The sequence below is a fragment of the Helobdella robusta genome (genome assembly GCF_000326865.2).
Source record: "Helobdella robusta unplaced genomic scaffold HELROscaffold_30, whole genome shotgun sequence".
Lineage (NCBI taxonomy): Eukaryota > Metazoa > Annelida > Clitellata > Rhynchobdellida > Glossiphoniidae > Helobdella > Helobdella robusta.
This window is the reverse complement of record NW_008704502.1, coordinates 453327-473769: the sequence shown is the minus strand read 5'-3', so window position 1 is coordinate 473769 and position 20443 is coordinate 453327. Positions and strand designations below refer to the sequence as shown.

At 33.4% G+C, this 20443-nt stretch overlaps 6 protein-coding genes across 6 annotated transcripts in view; 3 read left to right on the top strand and 3 right to left on the bottom strand.

Moving 5' to 3' along the window:
- Positions 1-1638: 1638 nt before the first annotated feature.
- Positions 1639-2849, bottom strand: HELRODRAFT_174497 (hypothetical protein; the record flags this gene model as incomplete). Its single annotated transcript, XM_009021945.1, has 3 exons — positions 1639-1709; positions 2217-2418; positions 2799-2849. The coding sequence occupies 3 exons, from the start codon at positions 2847-2849 to the stop codon at positions 1639-1641; spliced, it is 324 nt and encodes a 107-aa protein (XP_009020193.1).
- A 348-nt stretch (positions 2850-3197) lies between these two features.
- HELRODRAFT_174496 (hypothetical protein) lies at positions 3198-4647 on the top strand (the record flags this gene model as incomplete). The annotated part of the gene is made up of 3 exons (XM_009021944.1): positions 3198-3407; positions 3776-3920; positions 4259-4647. The coding sequence occupies 3 exons, from the start codon at positions 3198-3200 to the stop codon at positions 4645-4647; spliced, it is 744 nt and encodes a 247-aa protein (XP_009020192.1).
- Positions 4648-5843: 1196 nt separating this feature from the next.
- Positions 5844-6116, bottom strand: HELRODRAFT_153314 (hypothetical protein; the record flags this gene model as incomplete). Its single annotated transcript, XM_009021943.1, has 1 exon — positions 5844-6116. A coding segment is annotated over one exon (273 nt), but the record flags the coding sequence as incomplete, so codon positions are not given.
- Positions 6117-10971: 4855 nt separating this feature from the next.
- Positions 10972-14336, bottom strand: HELRODRAFT_174494 (hypothetical protein; the record flags this gene model as incomplete). The annotated part of the gene is made up of 4 exons (XM_009021942.1): positions 10972-11126; positions 11241-11392; positions 11668-12133; positions 13202-14336. 4 exons carry the CDS (start codon positions 14334-14336, stop codon positions 10972-10974), a joined length of 1908 nt encoding a protein of 635 aa, XP_009020190.1.
- Positions 14337-16128: 1792 nt separating this feature from the next.
- HELRODRAFT_174492 (hypothetical protein) lies at positions 16129-17171 on the top strand (the record flags this gene model as incomplete). The annotated part of the gene is made up of 2 exons (XM_009021941.1): positions 16129-16839; positions 16959-17171. The coding sequence occupies 2 exons, from the start codon at positions 16129-16131 to the stop codon at positions 17169-17171; spliced, it is 924 nt and encodes a 307-aa protein (XP_009020189.1).
- A 1975-nt stretch (positions 17172-19146) lies between these two features.
- HELRODRAFT_81331 (hypothetical protein) overlaps positions 19147-20443 on the top strand; it is a gene marked incomplete at both ends in the record, with an annotated part of 3916 nt that continues 2619 nt past the window's right edge. The window contains 3 exons of the mRNA XM_009021940.1: positions 19147-19264; positions 19521-19642; positions 19913-20046. Of these exons, the coding sequence (XP_009020188.1) occupies positions 19147-19264; positions 19521-19642; positions 19913-20046 (374 nt within the window). The remainder of the gene's footprint in view (positions 19265-19520; positions 19643-19912; positions 20047-20443) is intronic.

The following is a 20443-nucleotide window of genomic DNA, read 5'->3' as shown; positions in this document are numbered from 1 at the left end:
AGATGATATTGACAATGGCACCTATTAATTTATTTTTAAGTTAAGTACATTATTAAACTATTAAAGACTAAACTAAAGTGAATCAATTAATAACAGTCTCTATATTTCACCATTATAATAATTAAATAATAAATACTAATAAAAATACGTAATACTTTACAATATAGTATACGCTACACTACAACTACTCACACTAATAATACACTCTACACTCACACTAGTATAATATATCTGTAACATTGTAAGTGGTTCTACGTTTGTAGGACTTATGTCAGAGCTGCAATAATAAAGAGTAAAGACTAAAAAAAGGTGTAAATATAAACTATGCACATGTGCTATATTTTAATCTCTTATAATAATTATAATAACTTGAATTACTTTTCTTTTTCTACTTACCACTGGAAACCAACTAAACTAAAGACTTACACTTATGACTAAATAAATATAAATAAAAGATAGTTGGTTTTAACCCACTAATACTAATAAATAACCAGCTCTAATTCTGATCTCATAAAAATAAATAATGCTTACAAAACTTGTTTGCTGATTTTTAACATTATGATTATAAATAATAATTTCTTTTTTAGTTACTTTTACTACTTTTCACAGCACTGAATTTTACTAACTCCTGTGTCTAAGTTAGCTTAGTTTTTATTTATAAAAATGTAATTTTATGTGGTAAAATCTTAGTAAGTTGTTTACATAGAATAATTTTGAAGACCTTTAAATTTGACTCCGTCCTTCATTAATATTCATGACCAACCAAAGCGCTTCATTTAATTGTAATAAATTATGAACAAATTTTTAAGAAATTTAGTGTCCAGAGACCCAGTTCCTCGAAGTAGGATGTTGAATGTTGAAAATAAAATGAAATCATTATTATTAAATAAATAATTTTAAAAATTATCTTTAAAAATGTTAACTAATAATTTTGATGCCAAATAAAATAAACTAATATATTAAAATACAGATTAAATTTAAACAAAATAAAGATTGAATTTAAATGAAATAGTTAAGCTGTGCAATTTCTTATATGAAAGAGCTTTAATATAAAAACGAAATTATTCTTTCCTTTTTCTTTTGATATTTTCTTTTCCATTCTTCACTTGCACTTATTTCTATTTTTCATTCCTCAGTTAAAGGAATAAAAATAGTTGAACGGTTGAACGAGTAGGTAGTTTTTTGAACACAGAAGATGCTTTTAGGTGGGCAAAACGGCACGGTTTGATAGCAGCCATGATGACATGTTTTGCAGCAAGATTTACATACTTTTCATGCTTAAACATTTTTTCTCCATCAATTATTTTTTGTTATAATTTTATACATTTGCCTTGCATGCTGTACAGTTTTTGCATTTGTCAGTTTCTGATTTTTTTAAGTAATAAAAAAAGGTTTGCAGAATGCGCAACAACGGTAGATGGCTATTTGTGGGATAGCCCTGCACGAATAGGTGGCTCCGGACACATTGTTCAGATAGATGCGAGCTGCATCTCATCTGCAAAGAGATTGAGGAACCAGAATGCGCGCCCAGTTAGGGCACACTGGGTTTTTGGAGGCATCGATATGCAAACAAAGGATGGATGCCTTTCTATTACACATTTATACTTCTTTTCCTCCATCTAATCTTAATAGTGTTCTTCATAATTTATCTCTATGTCTTTCTTCAATTATCGCTTGGTCTGACTCTATGTGTCTTAAACTTAATCCTTCTAAGTTTGAATTAATTTGTTTTAATAAATCTAAACACTTTATTACTATTCCTCCCATTATCTTACCTGATTCTAAAACTCTTGATGTCTCTCATAAGTTTCGTAGTCTAGGTTTTATCTTTGATTCTACTATGTCTCTCTCTTCTCAGATTAATAGTGTTGTTAGAAGCTCTTACTTTCATCTACGTAGAATAAAAAAACTTTTGCCTTTTCTTGATGATCCTACTCTTCTCCTTCTTGTTACTTCGTTAGTCTTATCTAGGATTGATTATTGTAACTCGCTTTACTATGGTCTTCCTGACTCTATACACTATCCTTTAAGTAAAGCTTTTAACTCTGCTACTCGTCTAGTTGCTCGTGCCCCTTTCTTTTCTCATATATCTCCATATCTTGTTCTCTTGCACTGGCTACCTATAAAATATAGAATAATTTTTAAAATTTGCACGTTCATGTATAAGTCTCAATCTAAATTATTTCCTAAGTATTTATCAGATATATTAATTGAACCTAAACGCCCCGGTTTACGATCGTCTTTTTCTTCTCGCTTTTTCTTAACTCGTGTTAAACACTCTTTTGCCAAATCTGCTTTTGCTTTTTCTGGTCCTTTTCTCTGGAACTCTCTACCTACTTCTCTGACTACTTCTCCATCACTTGCGAAGTTCAGAGCGGATCTCAAGACCCATCTGTTTTCAAAATTCATTGAGGAGCGCTGTTGAACATCGCGGAAATAGCGCTTTATAAGCTAATTGATTGATTGATTGATTGATATTAGAATTAGAAAGGCGAGATGCTACCACGTTGTTCCATAAAGTTTAATGTTTTAAAATTCATTTTGGCTGGTTATGAAATTAGTTCGGTTTTAATAATTTCAGATAATAGTTTAGTCGGCAGCTTATAACAGCATAACACCCATAACCGTTCTATACCATCAAACCGTGAATCTCTCCAATACATTTGGGCAGTAAACGGAGTGCACACAAATGGAGGGGAGAATGTGTGGCGATGCACCCAACAAAAATTTAAGAGAATGAATGGTACGTGCGATGCTCACGTATCATCATACCTTGCTGAATTTATGTGGCTGCATACCTTCGCAGATAGAAAAGAGCGGTTCCAGAAGCCCTTGAACTTATTCGACATTATTACGCTGTCTAAAATTTTGACACATTATTTTTTCATTAACTATTGATTATTATTAGATACACGATAAAATTTATACATAACGCATCGCCTGTCACGCGAATCATCAAGAGGCGCGTCCGCTGGTGAGTCACTGGCCGGAGATGATAAGTGAGCTACAGCGACCTGGGATGGTCTTAACACCTGTCGACCACCCTGTAAAAATGTTGAAAATAAAATCAGACTGGGACAGTGAATGTCGGAACGATGAGAGGGAGACACGGAGAGATTGTGGATATGGCAGCTAGATAAAGGTTGGATTTCTGCTGTGTACCGGAATCCCGTTAGAAGGATGGCAGTTCAAGAACTATGGGGCATGATGATGGATTGTACAAGTTCTTCTGGGTTGGATGCGAAAAGGGAATAGCAGGTGTGGGTGTGCTAGTAGCGGAAAAGTGGATAGATAGCGTAGTGGAAATGAGGCATGTTAATGAGCGTGTTGTGAATGAGCGTGTAATGGTGTTGAGAATAGCTATTGGGAAATCTTTGCTGAATATTGTTTCAGTGTATGCACCTCAGGTAGGAAGACCAGTAGAAGAAAAAGTAGAGTCTTATATTCTTTTGGGTAATGAGTTAAAAAATGTTGGTAAAAATGAGATTTTGATATTATGTGGTTAATCTGAATGGACATGCTGGTGCTAGAGTGGATGGATTTGAAGGAATGCATGGTGGGAAATGGTATGGTGCTAGAAATTTTGAGGGGGAAATGTTACTAGAGTATGCAGATTCTATGGGGTTGGCTATTTGCAATACATGGTTCACAAAACCTGATTCACAGAAAGTGACATATCAATCGGGTGGGCCATGTATTGATGAGAAAAGAAAAGAGAACCCTGGTCAGTAATGTAAAAGCTATATCAAGTGAAGCTTGCATTGCACAACACAAGTTAGTCATTTGTGAAATGAACCTGAGTGGCAAGCTTGCAAAGAAGAAGGAGGTATTCATAAGTAAGTGTAGAGTTTGGAAATTGAAGGAGGAGGAGCCACGTCGTGTCTTTCAGGAAAAGATTCAAGAAAAAGCAGATGTGAGAAGTGATAGAGATGTGGATAGCATGTAAAATTTGTTTAAGAATAGCTTGCTGGTAGTGGCCGATGAGGTTTACGGTAGAACTAAGGGCTAGCCAAGACACAGGGAATCGTGGTGGTGGAACGTGGAGGTTGGGAAGATTATAGAGGCAAAGAGAAAGTTTTATAGAATATGGAAGAAGACCAAGAAGAAGGAGCCACAGTATCTTGTATTTTTCAGCTAAGCGAGAGGCAAAAAGAGCAGTTTACATGGCTCAGTCAGAGGAGCCAAAGGTATTTTGTGAAATGCTAGATTATTCAGAGAAAAAAGGAACAGTGAACAGAGTAATAAAACAAATCATTAGAAAGAAGAGATGTTAGGGTAGGCTGTTTCAAGGGGCTGGATGGTAAACTACTCACGGCTAAAGATAATGTGAAAGAGAGGTGTAAAGATTATTTTGAAAAGCTATTTAATGAAGGGTATGAATGGGATAAGGATGGTTTGTCTAAGGTGAATATGGTGAGTGGTCCTGCAGAGATTGTAACCTACAGAGATGTGAAGTTTGCTATTTTCAAGGCCAAGTCAGGAAAGGCTGCTGGTCCATCAGGTCTGGTATTGGAAATGCTAAGAGCTTCAGAGAATGTAGGTGTCCAGTGGACAAAAGATCTTTTTAACGCAATAGTGCGGGAAGGCAAAGTTTCTAATGATTTGAAGAAAAGCGAGCGAAAAATTGGAAAGACTGGAACCTTCTGACAGCGAGATATCTAAAATGTTAGAGAAGCGTCGGTAAGACGGATATATAAAGACGTGCAGGATATTGAATTGCGATTGTTAATGTCGAGAGCGATATTTGATATTTGACTAAGCGTTGTATTTGCGACGTACGTTAGTGAATTGTGATTGGAGAAGCGATAGTTTCAGAACGTTAACTTGATAGTTTGTGAACGTTAATTTTTTTATCTAACATTTTAACTAATTATTGATTAACATTGATTATTGGTTTGTAAATTAATAAAACGACTGTTTAAAACTTATTTCGTTTCGCTAGTTTTCATCCCAGTGATTGCAAATTCGTCGATTCGTATTTATAGGAAAAAATTGATTACATTTTGCTGATATGAATGCGGGCATACTACCTTATAACAATTCCAAAAAATGTCAATTTACTTTATTCATGTCGTCCAAGATTTAGGTCTGGATTTAAACAATTTGTTAATGTGCAAAAGAACTAAATAAAACACCAATCGCTTTAATTTGTTCAATGTTTTTCGTTATATATAGAAAATAAAGTAATTCTACCATTTAAAAGCGTTATACAGTTCAGTTGATAACTCGGTTTCTGCTTTGACTACCGACTTAAACTACATTTCAACGAATTTATTCAATCGCTAGTTGAATCAATTTTTTGGTAAGGCTCGTATTTTTTTATATAATGTTTTGCATATTTTAGTTGGCGCAAAAATAATTTCATAAGTTATATTTTGTTTAATATATGCTATATTATTTTGTCAGAAAAAACACTACAGTTTATTTTATGTAACCTAAGTAAACGCTTTTTTTATCTGTGCTACTTAAAATTAAAGTTCTGCACTATTGTGGCCCCCGGTCGCACATCGTATTAGGCCGCTAGATTCTGTTTATTGTTGATTTCCCATATATGTATATACTCTCTCTCTATATATATATATATGAATAAACTATTTGCATCTTTTATATTTATTATTTATCCAGTGGCGGATTAACCTTTTTGCCGCCTAGAGGCACTCGTGGTTTGCCGCCCCAATTTTAAATTTTATAATAAATTTAGAAATTAAATTCATATAAACGCAATATTTTTAAAACATTTTTATTAAGTACATTCTTTAATAATATTCATGTAATGTAATATTATCAATTTTAAAAAATAAATTTTCTTTCATTGCAGTTTATGAAAGTTATTTCAAAACTTTACGACGTGCCTTCCTGCGCGTAAATTCATCAATAACGAATTTAATGTCTAAATCTTGCAAAATTGTTTTTTCGATGCATAGAATTGCAAGATAATTTAACCTTTCTTCGGACATTGTCGAACGCAAATAGTTTTTAACGCGCTTCAAACGGGAAAAAGATCGCTCGGCCGAACAGTTTGTAGCAGGAGTACAAGTGTACATCCGAAGTGCAATGTCTACATTTGGATATACACACTGCAAGTCATTCAATCTTATCCATTTACACAAATCAATGGGAGTGTGTGGAACTGCATTTTGGTCTAAGGTAGCCAAATGAGACTTTAAATGCAACAGTTCAGTATTTAAGTTGTCGTCTAGATCGTTTGTCACCCAATGACAATGTTTTGAACTGTACAATTGCTTTGAAATTTTCATTAATTTCTACATAAGCGTTTCGTTTCTTGTTCATTTCAGAATTTAAGTTATCCACAATTACCAAAAATGTGTTTACACGAAAATTTTCTCGAGTGGTAAAATTTAATTAAAAATCTTTATATAAATATAAACTGCATTAAATTAAGTTAAATGAATTTGATTGAATTTATTTCCTAAATTTTATTTTATTAGAAGAAGTTTGAAAAATAAAAATGGATAAGTTTTTGATAAAACTGCCAGCCAAAACATCCGGGACTGGAACGGTTTCAGAAGACTCAATTATCCAAGAAAACACCACAGTAGCGGATACAGATTTTATAGTAGAAGGCACATCCACTACTGTTACCTCTGGTAGATTTACGACTACAATTACAAAACGTCGTTTTGTTCCAACTTGGACCAATAACTTTTCCTGGATTCTGTATGATTCAGAAAAAAATATTGTTCTTTGATCCACGTGTCGAGAAATATTTTTCACAATGGGTCTGCCGTTTTCTTCTAAAAAAGAAACCGCTTTCATTGAAACGGGTTTTAATAATTGGAAGAAGGGGTTGGAAAAATTTAAATTGCACGAAAGATCACAAGGCCACAAAGAAGCCGTATTTAAATCTCATACCATGAAGTTATCAGTTAACGTTGTTGCACAGGTGATTATATAGTTTAATTTGTATTTGACATGACAGGTTATCCTAAAATGTAAACACTTTTTATTATAATTACAGATTTCTGAGCAGAAAAAAAGAGTTATTGGATAATAGAAAGTGCCTGAAAAAGATTTTTTCTTCTCTGTTGTTCTTAGCGTCACAAGGTCTTGCAATACGTGGTCACGATGATGACGCAAGTAATTTTGTAAATTTACTTAAGTTAAGAGGTGAAGATTCTGAGGAACTGCAATTGTGGCTAAAATCTGAATCATATACTTGGTGTAGCCATGGTATACAAAACGAAATTCTTGATCTTCTGAGCCATACTCTTCTTAGGAAAATAATTTCATTAGTTAAAATAGCGGGTTTTTATGCTATTATATGTGATGAGACGGCAGATATATCTCGCAAGGAGCAATTTGCTTTTTGTCTAAGATTTACAAAGAATCCATTAGAAGCAGAAGAGATGTTTGTCGGATTACGGAGTGGAATCTACAACCTCAGCTGCTTTGTATTCGGTGATCAAAGATGTTCTTCTCAGATTTAATTTACCACTGTCTAACTGTAGAGGACAGTGTTATGACGGGGCTAGAAACATGGCTGGTGACAAACTAGAATTCAAGCTAAAATTCTTGAGGACGAAAAAAAAAGCATTATTTATTTATTGTTTGGCTCATTCATTAAATTTGGTAGCTCAGGACGCAATCAAAAATTTTCCTATTTGCAGGGATGCATTAAATATGGTTAAAGACATCATCAACTTTGTGAGGGACTCGCTTAAACGATTGGCTATATTTCACAATTTAAAATCTGATGTTTGTACAGGCCTCCGACCTCTTTGTCCAACCCGATGGACAGTCAAATATGTCTCTCTGTCGTCTCTTTTATCAAACTACTCAAAATTAATAGATTTCTTTACCGATATGGCTGAAAATGATTCATCAGATTCTGGTGCAAAAGCTTCAGGATTTTTACGGCTGATGGAAAAGTTCGATTTTTATTTTACTTTGATAATGTTAACAAAATTATTTGGATACATAGATACGGTTAACACAACGTTACAAAAAAAATCCTTGCAATTTGAAGAAGCGCATCGGATGATTGCAACATTAAAAGCCAGTCTCAGTTTTTGCCAAAAAGATTTTTCTGAATTTTGGCAGAAAGTAATTTCTGATAAACCTGCCGAGGTAGAACAAGGGGAACTTAGACAGCAGAGAAAACGAAAAATTCCAAAACGATTCGAAACTAATGATTTGCCAGAACCACAAAATAATCGTTCTCTTAAGGAGATATATCAATCGCAATATGTGGAGATTATTGATGCGATTTTAAAAGCACTGGATACGAGATTTGAGAGCAAATCATTCAAATTCATTTTGGAAATCGAGCAGTTTTTGCTAGGTGACGATACAAACAAATCAAAGATTCTCAAATTTTATGAAGAGGACATAGATCCAGACCGCTTGATTGTGCAACGAGAGATGCTGCTGCAAATTTTAAAAGAAGCAGATCAATCCCTTGAAAGTATAAACGATATCATCAATTATTTGAAAAAGCAGTCACATCTAATTGAACTTCTTTCGGAATTAGTCAAGTTTTTAAACATTTTTGTGACCTTTCCTACGACTTCCGCCACCGCTGAACGATCATTCTCTGGGCTGAGAAGGTTAAAAACATATCTAAGATCGACAATGGGACAAAAACGACTCAATTCTGTATCGCACAAAACCGATACGCACTGGTGACATTTGGAATCTAGTATATGCTGATGATATCGTTTTAATAGCCACGTCTGAGCAGAATGCAGCACAGAAGATTGTAACACCAGACTCGCCGATCATGGATTCAAAGTCAACATCAGCAAAACCACAGCAATAAAAACTGGTGAACCCATCTAATCCACAGCTACTGGACGATGGCCCTGTTCAGTTTGTAAAGCTGGTGTAGGTAACAATTCAATAAGTGTCAGCAGTGTAACCAATGGTGTCACAAACGTTGTTCAAAAATAATTGGTACTTTATCTAAATTGTCCAATTTTGTTTGTCTTGCTTGCATTAATCCACAACAACAAATTCGAAATAGCACTGTTTTTGAAGCCATTAAAATAGAGAAAGTCACATCGTTTCAATATCTAGGGGATGTTCTGGATTGTACTGGAAAGTACGCATACGTGCAGCCTGGAATAAATGGCAGCTCCTTGCCTCTATATTGATGCGGCGTGACATCCCACTACTACTACGATCAAGACTTTATAAATCTGTGATACGTCCGGTCTTGTTATATGGTGCAGAAACATGGCCAATGACAACCAAACTGGAACAACAACTTCAACGAACCGACATGAAAATGCTCCGATGGATTCAACGAATTAGTCTGAAGGACCACATCAAATCTACCGAAATCTTGCGTCGTGCTGGTTTAGATGATATAAAGGACGAATGCCGGCAACACCCTCTGCGGTGGTTTGGTCATGTCAAACGAAGTGGAAACAGTGCCATAACTTCTCTTGCAGATGTTGAAGTACCTGGCACACGTCCCAAAGGCCGTCCAAAGAAGTCCTGGTCGCAAACAATCGAGCAAGACATGAAAGCTCTAAATTTAAATGAAAAGTTGGCGCAAAAAGTTGATGGTATAGAAAACAACGTCCTACCTCGGGAAACCGGGTCTCTGGACGCAAAACGTAGATTGATTGATTGATATTGTAATTTTTTGTTTGATTTTAGTCTTGGTGGTCTTCGCCAGTACTTTTGTTACTTTTTGATCTCCTGACTTTTTTTTTGTCAAATAAATTTGGAAGAAAAAAATATATATATATACATATATAAGGTATCTATATCTATGTGTACAATATGTTTTATTGTAATAATGTAATATAAGTTATATTAACATAATAGAACAGAGAACACACACTTGTCACTTTTGTGTGTGTGTGTGGCATCGTGTTCATTCATTTTATTTATAAACCAACTAAAAAAAATTAAACATGTATTAATAAATTTAGCAAGTAAAATGTGTTTATTCATTTTATTTATAAATCAACTTAGAAAAATTAAACATGATTGCCAAGTCATGTTTATAATGAGCAGAGGCGCAGTTAAGAGGAGTCGGGAGGTAAATATGTCCCCGGATGCCAAAGTACAGAGAGGTGCCAAAATGAGGCTTGAAAATTTCGCTATAAAGTTAAAAACCGGTCACAAGCAAGACTGCAGTATCGGCTGTGTTACTCCTACCACGTCTAAACTGACGCTGCTGCCAGATAAATTATGAACATTTCGATATAACTTCAAATAATTTCGAACCCGTTCCAAATTGGTGTATCTTGACAGAACTTTAGTTTGCTTACTATGCTACTAGTGCAGCCGCACGATTCCGGATTGATTGAAACAGTGATAGTCTAGCGATGCTGTTCATAAAAAAGCAGTTACAAATTGTACAACCATCAGCGTCTACCCTCGACGACTCTGCATCATGAAATTTAAGCCTCGTGGTTTATATTGCCTGGTGCTGTTTCGCTGTGACCGAGTTCGATTATGACAAAAAGATCTTCACCTATCAAATGCCTCGGATGTGATGCATTGTTTAGCATTTATTAATATACCATGTTTGTGGCGTGCTGTTGATTTCTCTGAACCTGGGAACAGTGCAAGACCTTTAGCCTTTTTAATTTTTATCTTATAAGAATCGGCACTGACACCATGAAGATTATGGGGTCGATGACCATGACAAACGCTCATACTACATACGCTTATCCTCGTATAACGATCCTTGTCTAATCATTTTTTAGCTAATTTTAAATTAACTTTCAAACACAAATTTATTTGAAATTTTAATTAACTTTCAAACACAAATTTATTTTAAACTTTAATTACTATATAACAAGTAATCAGCATACAACATACGTCTGGACTCAAGTTTTTATGACGAAAGAAATGTGTGGGGTCAGAGTACTTTGTTTTTAAATACTGTAACAGAATGTTTGCAAAAATTATATCAAAATATTGTTACAAATAAACATAAATAAACATAATGTGAAAACTTTCACGCAAGCTAATGAACATTTACATGCTCAACTAGTGACATCCTTTCCGTAACTCATCTTTCGATTTGCCCATCTGCTTTGGCATTTTTTTTTGCAATCCGTCAACAAGATTTTTTTCTTTATAATAATGCGGCGCAATTTCAAGCAGCCATGCGTTTTCAATGGCAATGACCTGCCTCATAAACTCTTTCGAAGTGAAAACAAGTTCATTATAAATTAAATATCTAGGTCTGTCTTCAACGATGCAGCTGGATGGGTGAATGGAAACAGTTTGTTGATGTTTCACTGTTTTATAATTACCACTTTTATCCAATCTGGCAGTATTATAAAAAAATCCTGCCGTTATTGCCTTTCGGATTGCAATGTTATCTTCAGAACTTGTAGGTTCTATTTCTACTCTTTCAATGAGACCCATCAATTGATCACGGACATCTCTGGCTCTCTTTAATGACCTTTATAAGAAAATTTTAAATAAAAATTTAGATTTTAATTAAACTTTGATGCATGTCAAATAAAAATTATTATGAATTTTCTTGAGAAAAAGTTATTAAGTTAGAAATAAATATTCGGGCACACGGCTATAATCAACAAAGCAAAGTGAAAATTTATCCATAAATTTTAAATGACTTTTTGTACTGAAAAGATTTACATAAGTATTATAACAACAAATAAATAATTCTAAAATAATTTGGATAAATCAAAAATTTTTTCATAAAATTTAGCAAACCTGTGTTGTACAAAGTTTTCAAAGCACCACTGAGTGCTGAATCCAGTTTCTTCCCATCTGTTATAAATATTTAGTAGTGTCAGGTGGTCACCCACAGCTTGAGGTTTGCAATAAAAACTTTGTCGAGCTGTATCAGCATGAATACGTTTGTCCTTAGGTCTGTAAAATATAGAACTGCTGACAGACAACATAGCTGTAATTGTTAATATTTCTTCTGTACACTTAAATTTCTCAGAAGCCAATATCATTTTGGAAACCATTGGATCAACTGGAAACTCTGCCATTTTTCTGCCCGTTTTTGTGAGTTCACCATGGCGATTCAATGCACCCAATGCATATAACTGCTCCAGTGCAAGTATAAGAGACTCGTGAGGAGGAGGGTCCATAAACTCAAAATGTAGAAGATCATGAATGCCTAAACTCTTCAGCATCAAAACAACATTGCCTAAATTTGTTCTTTGAATTTCTGGAATAATGTTTTCATCGAGTTCATGTTTATAATTCCAAGCAGTATAAAGTCTAAAACATTTTCCAGCTGAAACCCTGCCTGCTCTACCAGCCCTTTGGTTAGCCATAGCTTTAGATATAGGAACAACAACCAGTGAATCAATTCCTGTCTTGGCATTATAACTACTTTGTTTGCAAAAGCCAGTGTCTATGACATAGACAATTCCATCAATTGTTAATGAAGTCTCGGCAATATTTGTAGCCAAGACAACTTTCCTTGCACCAGGTGGGGTTGGTTCAAATATTTTTGCTTGGAGATCAGTTGGTAAATTGGCATATATAGGAAGAATGATGAGCTCTTTCAATTTTGTTCCCAATGCCTTTGTTTTTTCCAGCAACATTTCCTGGGCTGACTCAATTTCCTCTTGACCAGTAAAAAATACAAGAATATCACCCAAAGGTTGTGTTACATGAATTTGCAAAATACTAACCACTGCAGCGTCAACATAATTTGCTTCAGGGGCTTTTGTATAGAATATATCGACTGGATATCTTCTTCCTGGAATTCTGAATATTGGTGCATCATCAAAAAACTTGGAAAACTTATCTGCGTCTAATGTAGCACTTGATATTATAAGTTTTAAATCAGATCGAAATCTAGCTATGTCTTTGACCAGTCCAAAAAGGATGTCTGTGTGGAGAGTCCTCTCATGTGCCTCATCTATTATCATCACACTATAGCTGGCTAAGTCTGGTTCACTTAAAAATTCACGAAGCAGCATTCCATCGGTCATATATTTAATTAATGTACGCTCTGATGTGCAATCTTCAAATCGTATACTGTAACCGACTTCATTTCCTAGCTTAACTCCTAGTTCTTCAGAAACCCTAGCAGCCACAGACATAGCTGCAACTCTTCTCGGTTGAGTACAACCAATTTTTCTGCCTTTTTCTGTATAGCCAGCTTCGTGGAGATATTGAGGCAGTTGAGTTGTTTTACCTGATCCAGTTTCTCCTTCTATTATCAGAACTTGATGGTTTTTTACAGCATCAAGCAGATCTTTTTTATAGGAATAAATTGGTAAACTTTTTTTACACTCTTTAATTGTCATTCGTTTAATATCAACAGCAGATAACTTTTTTTTGTCACAATTTTCTGTACCAGGTATTTGCAAAGCTTTTACAAATTCAATTTCATCATCCAATATGTAGTCATAATTTTTTTTATATTTATCTTTGGCATCTTTGGCTCCAAATGAAATTAAAGCTGCATTTAAATGTTCTTCTTCCCAGCGTTTGTGTTCAAAATTAAGTCCTTTTTCATTTGGATCTTCAACATATTTCCCTTTAATATCTTCAGTTCCATCAGGCATGTAGTACCTTCCAACCTTTTCTACTTCTGAAGCTTTTTTATGATCTTTCACTAATTTCAAAATATTTTTTTTGTAATCAACTTCTAATTTTTCTTTTTTAGTCATTTCAATACCTCCAAAAAAATATTCCTCATCTCTTATTTCCATCTCTAAATCTTCTATCTTGTCAGCATGCCTTTTTTTTAGGTATTCCCTTCTTGATATTTTTCTTAAATCAGGAATTATTACTTTTCTGTTCTCAGTCTCTAGCTTTAATCTTTTTTCAGCCTCTTCTTTCGCCTTTTTTTCTGATTTTGAAATTACTTGTCTAGTTTTTTCTTTGTCTCGATTTTTTAATCTCTCAGTAAATTCATCTCGTTCTTTCATGTCTTTAACACTTTCATCACTACTATTGTCTGAATATTTCATTTTTTTTAAAGTTTTATCTTGTTCTTGAAAATGATCATCATCCACATCATCAAATGCTTTTTCTCTGAGATGCTTGCGTTTTTCACTTTTTTTAATCTCATTTTCGCTTTTTTTAACCGGAACATTTATCTCACCTAAATCTTCATCGTATGGAATTAACTGATAGCTTTTATTTTTTTGCTGTAATTTTATAGCTCTTGCTTCTTTTTCTCTGGCTGGCTTAATTTGTACTGTTTTATGGGGTACCTTAGACCAGAGTTCGTTCGCAAATTTAGTGACGACTTCGTTAACTTCAACTACTTCTGCATTCTTGATCTTGTCAATGAAATCGTTTGGTGAAGTAGATTTCTCGGCTAAACTTATAAGAAATTCCGAAATGAGCTGATCGGAAAATCCCAAAACCGTATAAAGTTCATCTGAAACCCAACTGCAGACGGACATTTGAAAAAAATAATAACTTATAATAATTAAAATAATTAAATAAAAATAAGTAAAATAATAACTAACACCGTATAAAAACAAACGGTGGAACAAAACGAGGTAAAAATCTTCCAATTATTTGTTTCAACTCTCAAAACAAAATATTTACGCTGACACAAATATAGAAAGCCATAGATGTTAAAGTTTATTACAACCACCCTTATATATAGAATATATCGCATATTGGGAGTTCTTTATTATCGATACATATACCATGTGACAGGGGGGCCATAATAATTTTATAATCGTTGATAATTTTGCCATCTTTTCTGAAAACAAACATATTTCGGGTAAGTCTTGGCACTCCATGTTTCGTAGGTTTTGTGAGCAATATTAATTCAATTATAAAAACTGCTAAAAATACTTAGAGGTTCAAAAATATTTATTAACGTACAAGTTGTCCCAGGATTACTTAGTTACTAATGCTGTTCGTTTTGTGTTATCAGATGTGAATATTTTCAGAAGGTCAGTGCTCTAAGGCGTGCGGATACGCACGGCAAACTTGCCGCTGAGATGCTATAAGGCGTTAGAAATCCGCACGGCGAATTGAGGGTGTTAATGCTATAAAGCGTGAGGCCGCACGGCAAATTAGACGTTGAGATGCTATAAGGCGTGCAAATCGCAAGTAAGTACAACGCTTGAAATTTTGATATAAATCGTGGGGCACCCGCACGTCGAGTTCGACGTTAAGATAAATATAGAAAACAACCCGCACACCGAATTCGACGTTGAAATGCTATAAGGCGTGCGACTCACGAAATGGCAAATACGACGTTTGAAATCATAAATCTTGAGAAACCCGCACGTCAAACTTGACTTTGAAATGCTATAAAGCGTGCGAATCACGAGCGGGCGAATATGACGTTTAGACAGTGAAAAGCGTGAAAATCGCACGACGATTTCGACGTTAAAATGGCCGAAGTTTGTATAACAAAGTTGACGCTATTTTGACGATACAAGACGCAGTCTAAGCACAAAATTAGACGTTTATTGAGACAATATAAAGCATTTTTGTTATAGAATGACAATTTTAAAAATAAAAAATTTATTACATCTGTCAGAAAACTACAGACTATCCAAAATAAAACTGCTAGACTTATATTTAATAAACCTCCTCGTTTTAGCTCTTCCATTCTCTTTCCAATGCTTCATTGGCTTCCAATTTCCGCTCGAATCATCTTCAAAATTGCAGTCCTTACCTTCAAAATTATTAAAATCCCCAACATATCTATACGACCTCATATCCAGACATGAACATACTAGATCACTCCGCAGCAGCTCAACAGGTTTCTTAAACATTCCCGTTGCCGGATCCCGCTTGGCTGGCCGCGGTTTTCGTCACGCTGCTCCGTATGTCTGGAATGCGTTATCTCCTGAGTTAAGACAATGTTCCTCGTTTAGTCTTTTCAAAAAGGGATTAAAGACTCATCTTTTTAACACGGGTTCCGGGCGCTTCTGAAGCAGCTATGCTAATGGGCGCTTCATAAATGTTTATATTATTATTATAACTAACTAAAAAACAAAAATCAGCCATATCATCATACTACAATATTCATGTTTCCAAGTTTATATTAACAATAATAATTTTAGTTTTTTACTTAATAAATTAAATAATTATAATAAAATTTTAATTATAAATTTTGAAAAATTAATGTATAAAGTATAAACATAATAATTGTATTAACGCGGTTGATTTTTTTGAAAACTGTATCGAATATGGTCTAAATCCTATATATATATATATCTTTGGAAAATGGCGGAAGGAATAATTATCGAGGTTAAAAGCGATAAAAAATACGTAATTGATACGTTATTGTGTTATATTTGGTATGTTCGAAACCAGATAAATGAAAAAGAAATGAAAACTTCTCTTTGCGAATTTTTTGAAGTTGACGATGTAAAAAAAAGTGCAAAGTTTTTGCATCATGAAGCCAGCACATTATCGCTCAGCCTGCCGAAGTTTTCCGAAGACGTTGACAAGAATAAAATGTGGGACGAATTTCTTAGTATATGTCGGCTAATTTTTGAAACTAAAGTCGAAGACAAATTTCCCTGTTTTCTCGCTGATGACTTGTGGAAAGTTACTAATTGTGACAATAGATTCGAGAAATTGTCAGCTGAACAGGTGAGGTTGCAAAAAAGTGTTATTCAAAATAGTCCGGGCGTTCTGGAATTTCTTAAAGAACATGGCAATATACTGAGTGATGTCCAAAAAAAGGTGAACAGTATCGTGTGCAGTGATGTATGTGCTGATGGAGATTCAGATGTTGAGACATCAGTCGCTAAAAATTTGTCTGACATTGCTGAAGAAGGTAACAATGATGATGGAAATTTTATAACAGTCAGACGCAAGAAAAGAAGAAACATTTTACTATCAACTAATACAAGTCCATGTTGTCATGCAATATCAAAGACCACTGTTGAACCTCATAGGCCTACGCAATATAAAATATCAGCTAGTAAAGTTGTATATCGGAAAAATTTTATCACATTGGTAATGTTTCAAAGACTTGTGCATCCAATGTTGTTGACCACCTTGAGTCAATTGATGTTAAAGTTTTGTCTTGCTACCCTGTATTCAAGAGGAGAGATGACAAAATAAAACTTGATGAAACCCACCCTTCTACGTCATTCCGGTTGTGTGTAGATGAGAAGTATGCGGAAATAGTTGAAAGATCAAGTTCTTGGCCTGATTATGTTCAGGTTAGGAATTGGGTTTTCAATAACAACAGCAAAAGAGGCAGCACCAGAAATGCCGATGTCAATGTCAGGACATGTTCTGATGTGAAACGATGATATAGAACTAGTGTCATGTTTTATTTGCAAACTTTAAATTTATGATTTGTTAATTTGACTTAATTTTTTTTTCATTTACCCGCTTTTTTTATATTATGCAAGTATACATTGTATATTCGTTTAATGTACATTGTGGATAAACTGTTGACTTTTGACAATCATTTCTTTAATATATTGTTACTGGATTTTGAGAGTGCCTGTGAGATTTCATTTAATAGGCGCTATACAAATGCATTAAATAATAATAATAATATATATATATATACATATATATATAGATAGAGAGAGACTAATATATATATATATATATATATATATATATATATATATGCATCAAATACAAATTGCTCCTTGACCCAATTATTATTGATAAGTGGCGCCCATGTTGCTCTTGTTTTCAGTAAAGCTTAATTATGGAAAAAATATGATATGGCAATGCATATGAGCAGAATGGCATATATAAAAAAAACATGTGAGCATATGCATAACTAATAACACTATGCAATTTTGCTAATAATTCCTTTTCAAAGAGAAACCTATCGGTGCAAACAAACCTTAACATTATAGTGAGCCCGTGTTGAATTCTAGAGCACGCATACATTTCCAACATTTATCGCTATTTACATATTTTACAACATCGAAATTTTTTTTAATTATTATAAAATAAAACTAATAACACGATTGTTTGCACTTGAATATTTGTGTTTTATATTTTCGGACAAGCTGGCCCAAATGAATAATAGTGCTGCTAATATGCGATCACCTAGTTCAAATGCAATGTTAATCCCGATCATCAAATGCTTACGGGTTTAAATCAGTGTTTCTTCTAAGCTTTTTTGGTCCTCGCCCCAAAAACTTTTTTACTACAATTTTTTTCTTTTTTCGTCATCTATGAAAACCATGTTAACATTATTCTGTTTTTTTTCTATATTTCACTCAGTGTTTTCTATCTTTTTCTTCACTGTTTGTACTGTTTCCACCTTCACCCTAACCTGTAAAGCCCCATGCTTCCCTCAGAATAAAGTTGCCCTTCGGTGGGCCCCACGCTGGGAAACACTGAATTAAATGTTTGTTAGACGATATTAACAAGCAGTTGAACAAAAATTTTTACTCGTCAGTTAAATAATTTTTTTTCAAAGTAAACATTAAACGAGAAAGTTGTTAATTTTTAAGCCGTTATTAAAGTTTTATTGCCAACAAGTTTGTTTAAAGGACTGGCAGATAGACATTTTCATGATTTTACAAAATTTTTGTTCATGATATTACAAAATTTTATTAATTCGTAAAAAAATTTTTTTAGAGGTTTAATTATCATTTGTTTAAATTTCATTTATGGAAATTTACATGTATTATAACATTGTGAACATTATTAATGATTTACTTAACATAAAACGTACACAAACAAATTGAGTGAATGTTGAATTTAGCATAACATTGCAATTGTTAGCTTGTTTACAATCGCTAAATATTTCCCACTATGAAAAGAAAACAAGTTGGTTATTTTAAAAGTTTTGAGCGTGTGCAATTATTATTATTTTTTTTGCGAATTGCTTGGTGCATCGATATTTTTACTCAGCAGTGAAGATTATTAACATCGTGGAATGCTGCTTATATTAAAGTTCTATCTCTATACATATTACATGCAATACGCACAATAATATAACTGCTTGAAGACGCTATACAAAATTTTCTATAGAAGCAATATCTCTGGCAAATTATATAACATAGATAGAGCGCTCATTATTCAAATTGTTTTCTACGTTTCTTTTCAGAGGTGTTTGCCAAGAACTGTGTTAAAAAGCAGTTTAGGCGCTTATCAGCAGTTTCTCTTCGTCATTCTGCAAAGAAATATTTCTTACTTTTCGAAAGTTTTAACAAAATTAAATTAAATATTTTCTAATTTTTGACATACTGTTATTTGTTTTTTGAGGTTTATAAGAAAAATATCAGGATGGCTGTAGCAGCATTCAACACGATGACGGCAATCAAGAAAAAGATGCACGGCATGAAAACTTTGAAGGAATCAGTGTTTGATGAAGTTGATCAACTTGATCAAAAACTTCTCGAACAGAAAGCCATTTACGAAAAGGTTTGTATGACGATTCTGTTATGTTCGATATAAAAATTTTCTAAAAATATTTTTGCATCTTTTATTTAGACTTTACATTTTTTGACCGTATTTTTAATGTTTTAATTAAAAATTTCAATTTTTTAATTTGTTACAAAGGGCAAAAAAATGAGATTTATGTAATATTAATAATTGCTAAAAAAAACAAAATCAACATACATCATTAATAACGACCGACAAAAGTAATGATAACAACATACAACATCAATTAACTCAGCAAGACGAGGAAATCTTGCAGTTGAACAAGCGCATTGTACAAATCCAAACTGACCTTGGAGTCGTCCAACAAAATGCCCAGGAAGCAACTGAAAAACTGGATGCAACAACCAAACAACTCACCACTGTACGCCCAAAAGTTCATTTTGTTTCTCTTTCTTTATCCGATATCATAGTATTAAAAAAGTTTAATTTGAGAAAATTTATATTTCTCTAAGTAAAAATGTAAAAATATTATTTAAAAGATTATATTTCCAAAACATACTTCGTGAAATTAAAGCAGCAAAATATTATTTACTCTTAATTAACAATATTGAATGAACACAAACAATTAACAAAGATGAGTTAAATTATTACTTTTAACTATTTCCGATGTATCTACTACTATAATTATCAGGCTGAAGCAGAGATGGTATCATTAGGAAAAACCGTCAGATCTTTGGAAGAGGATTATGAATCCACAGAAAACCGCCTATTGCAGACTACGACAAAACTTGAACAAGCGGCAAAATCTTTTGAAGAAAGCGACAGGTATATATATTATATATATATATATATATATATATATATATATATATATATATATATATATATTGGAACGAGGTTTTCTTTGATGCAAATATCGTTAAATATTTTTTGCCCATTTTGCATTAATTAATTTTTTAATAAGGATTTCGGCAACACGAAGCTGTTTTAATTCATATTTATTATCATTATGTGTCATCCTAGGCTTACAACGTTGTTTCGACATACAGTCATCATCAGAGCCTGGTTTTACGAAATATCAAAAATTGAATTATAATTTAAACATTAAAATCAAGAAATTTAATGAAAAGTACAAGAAATGAAATTATGACGTTGTAATTAGAAAATTAGAAATATGAAAATGTAAAATATGAGAAAATGTTACCTTGTAATAATAAAATAT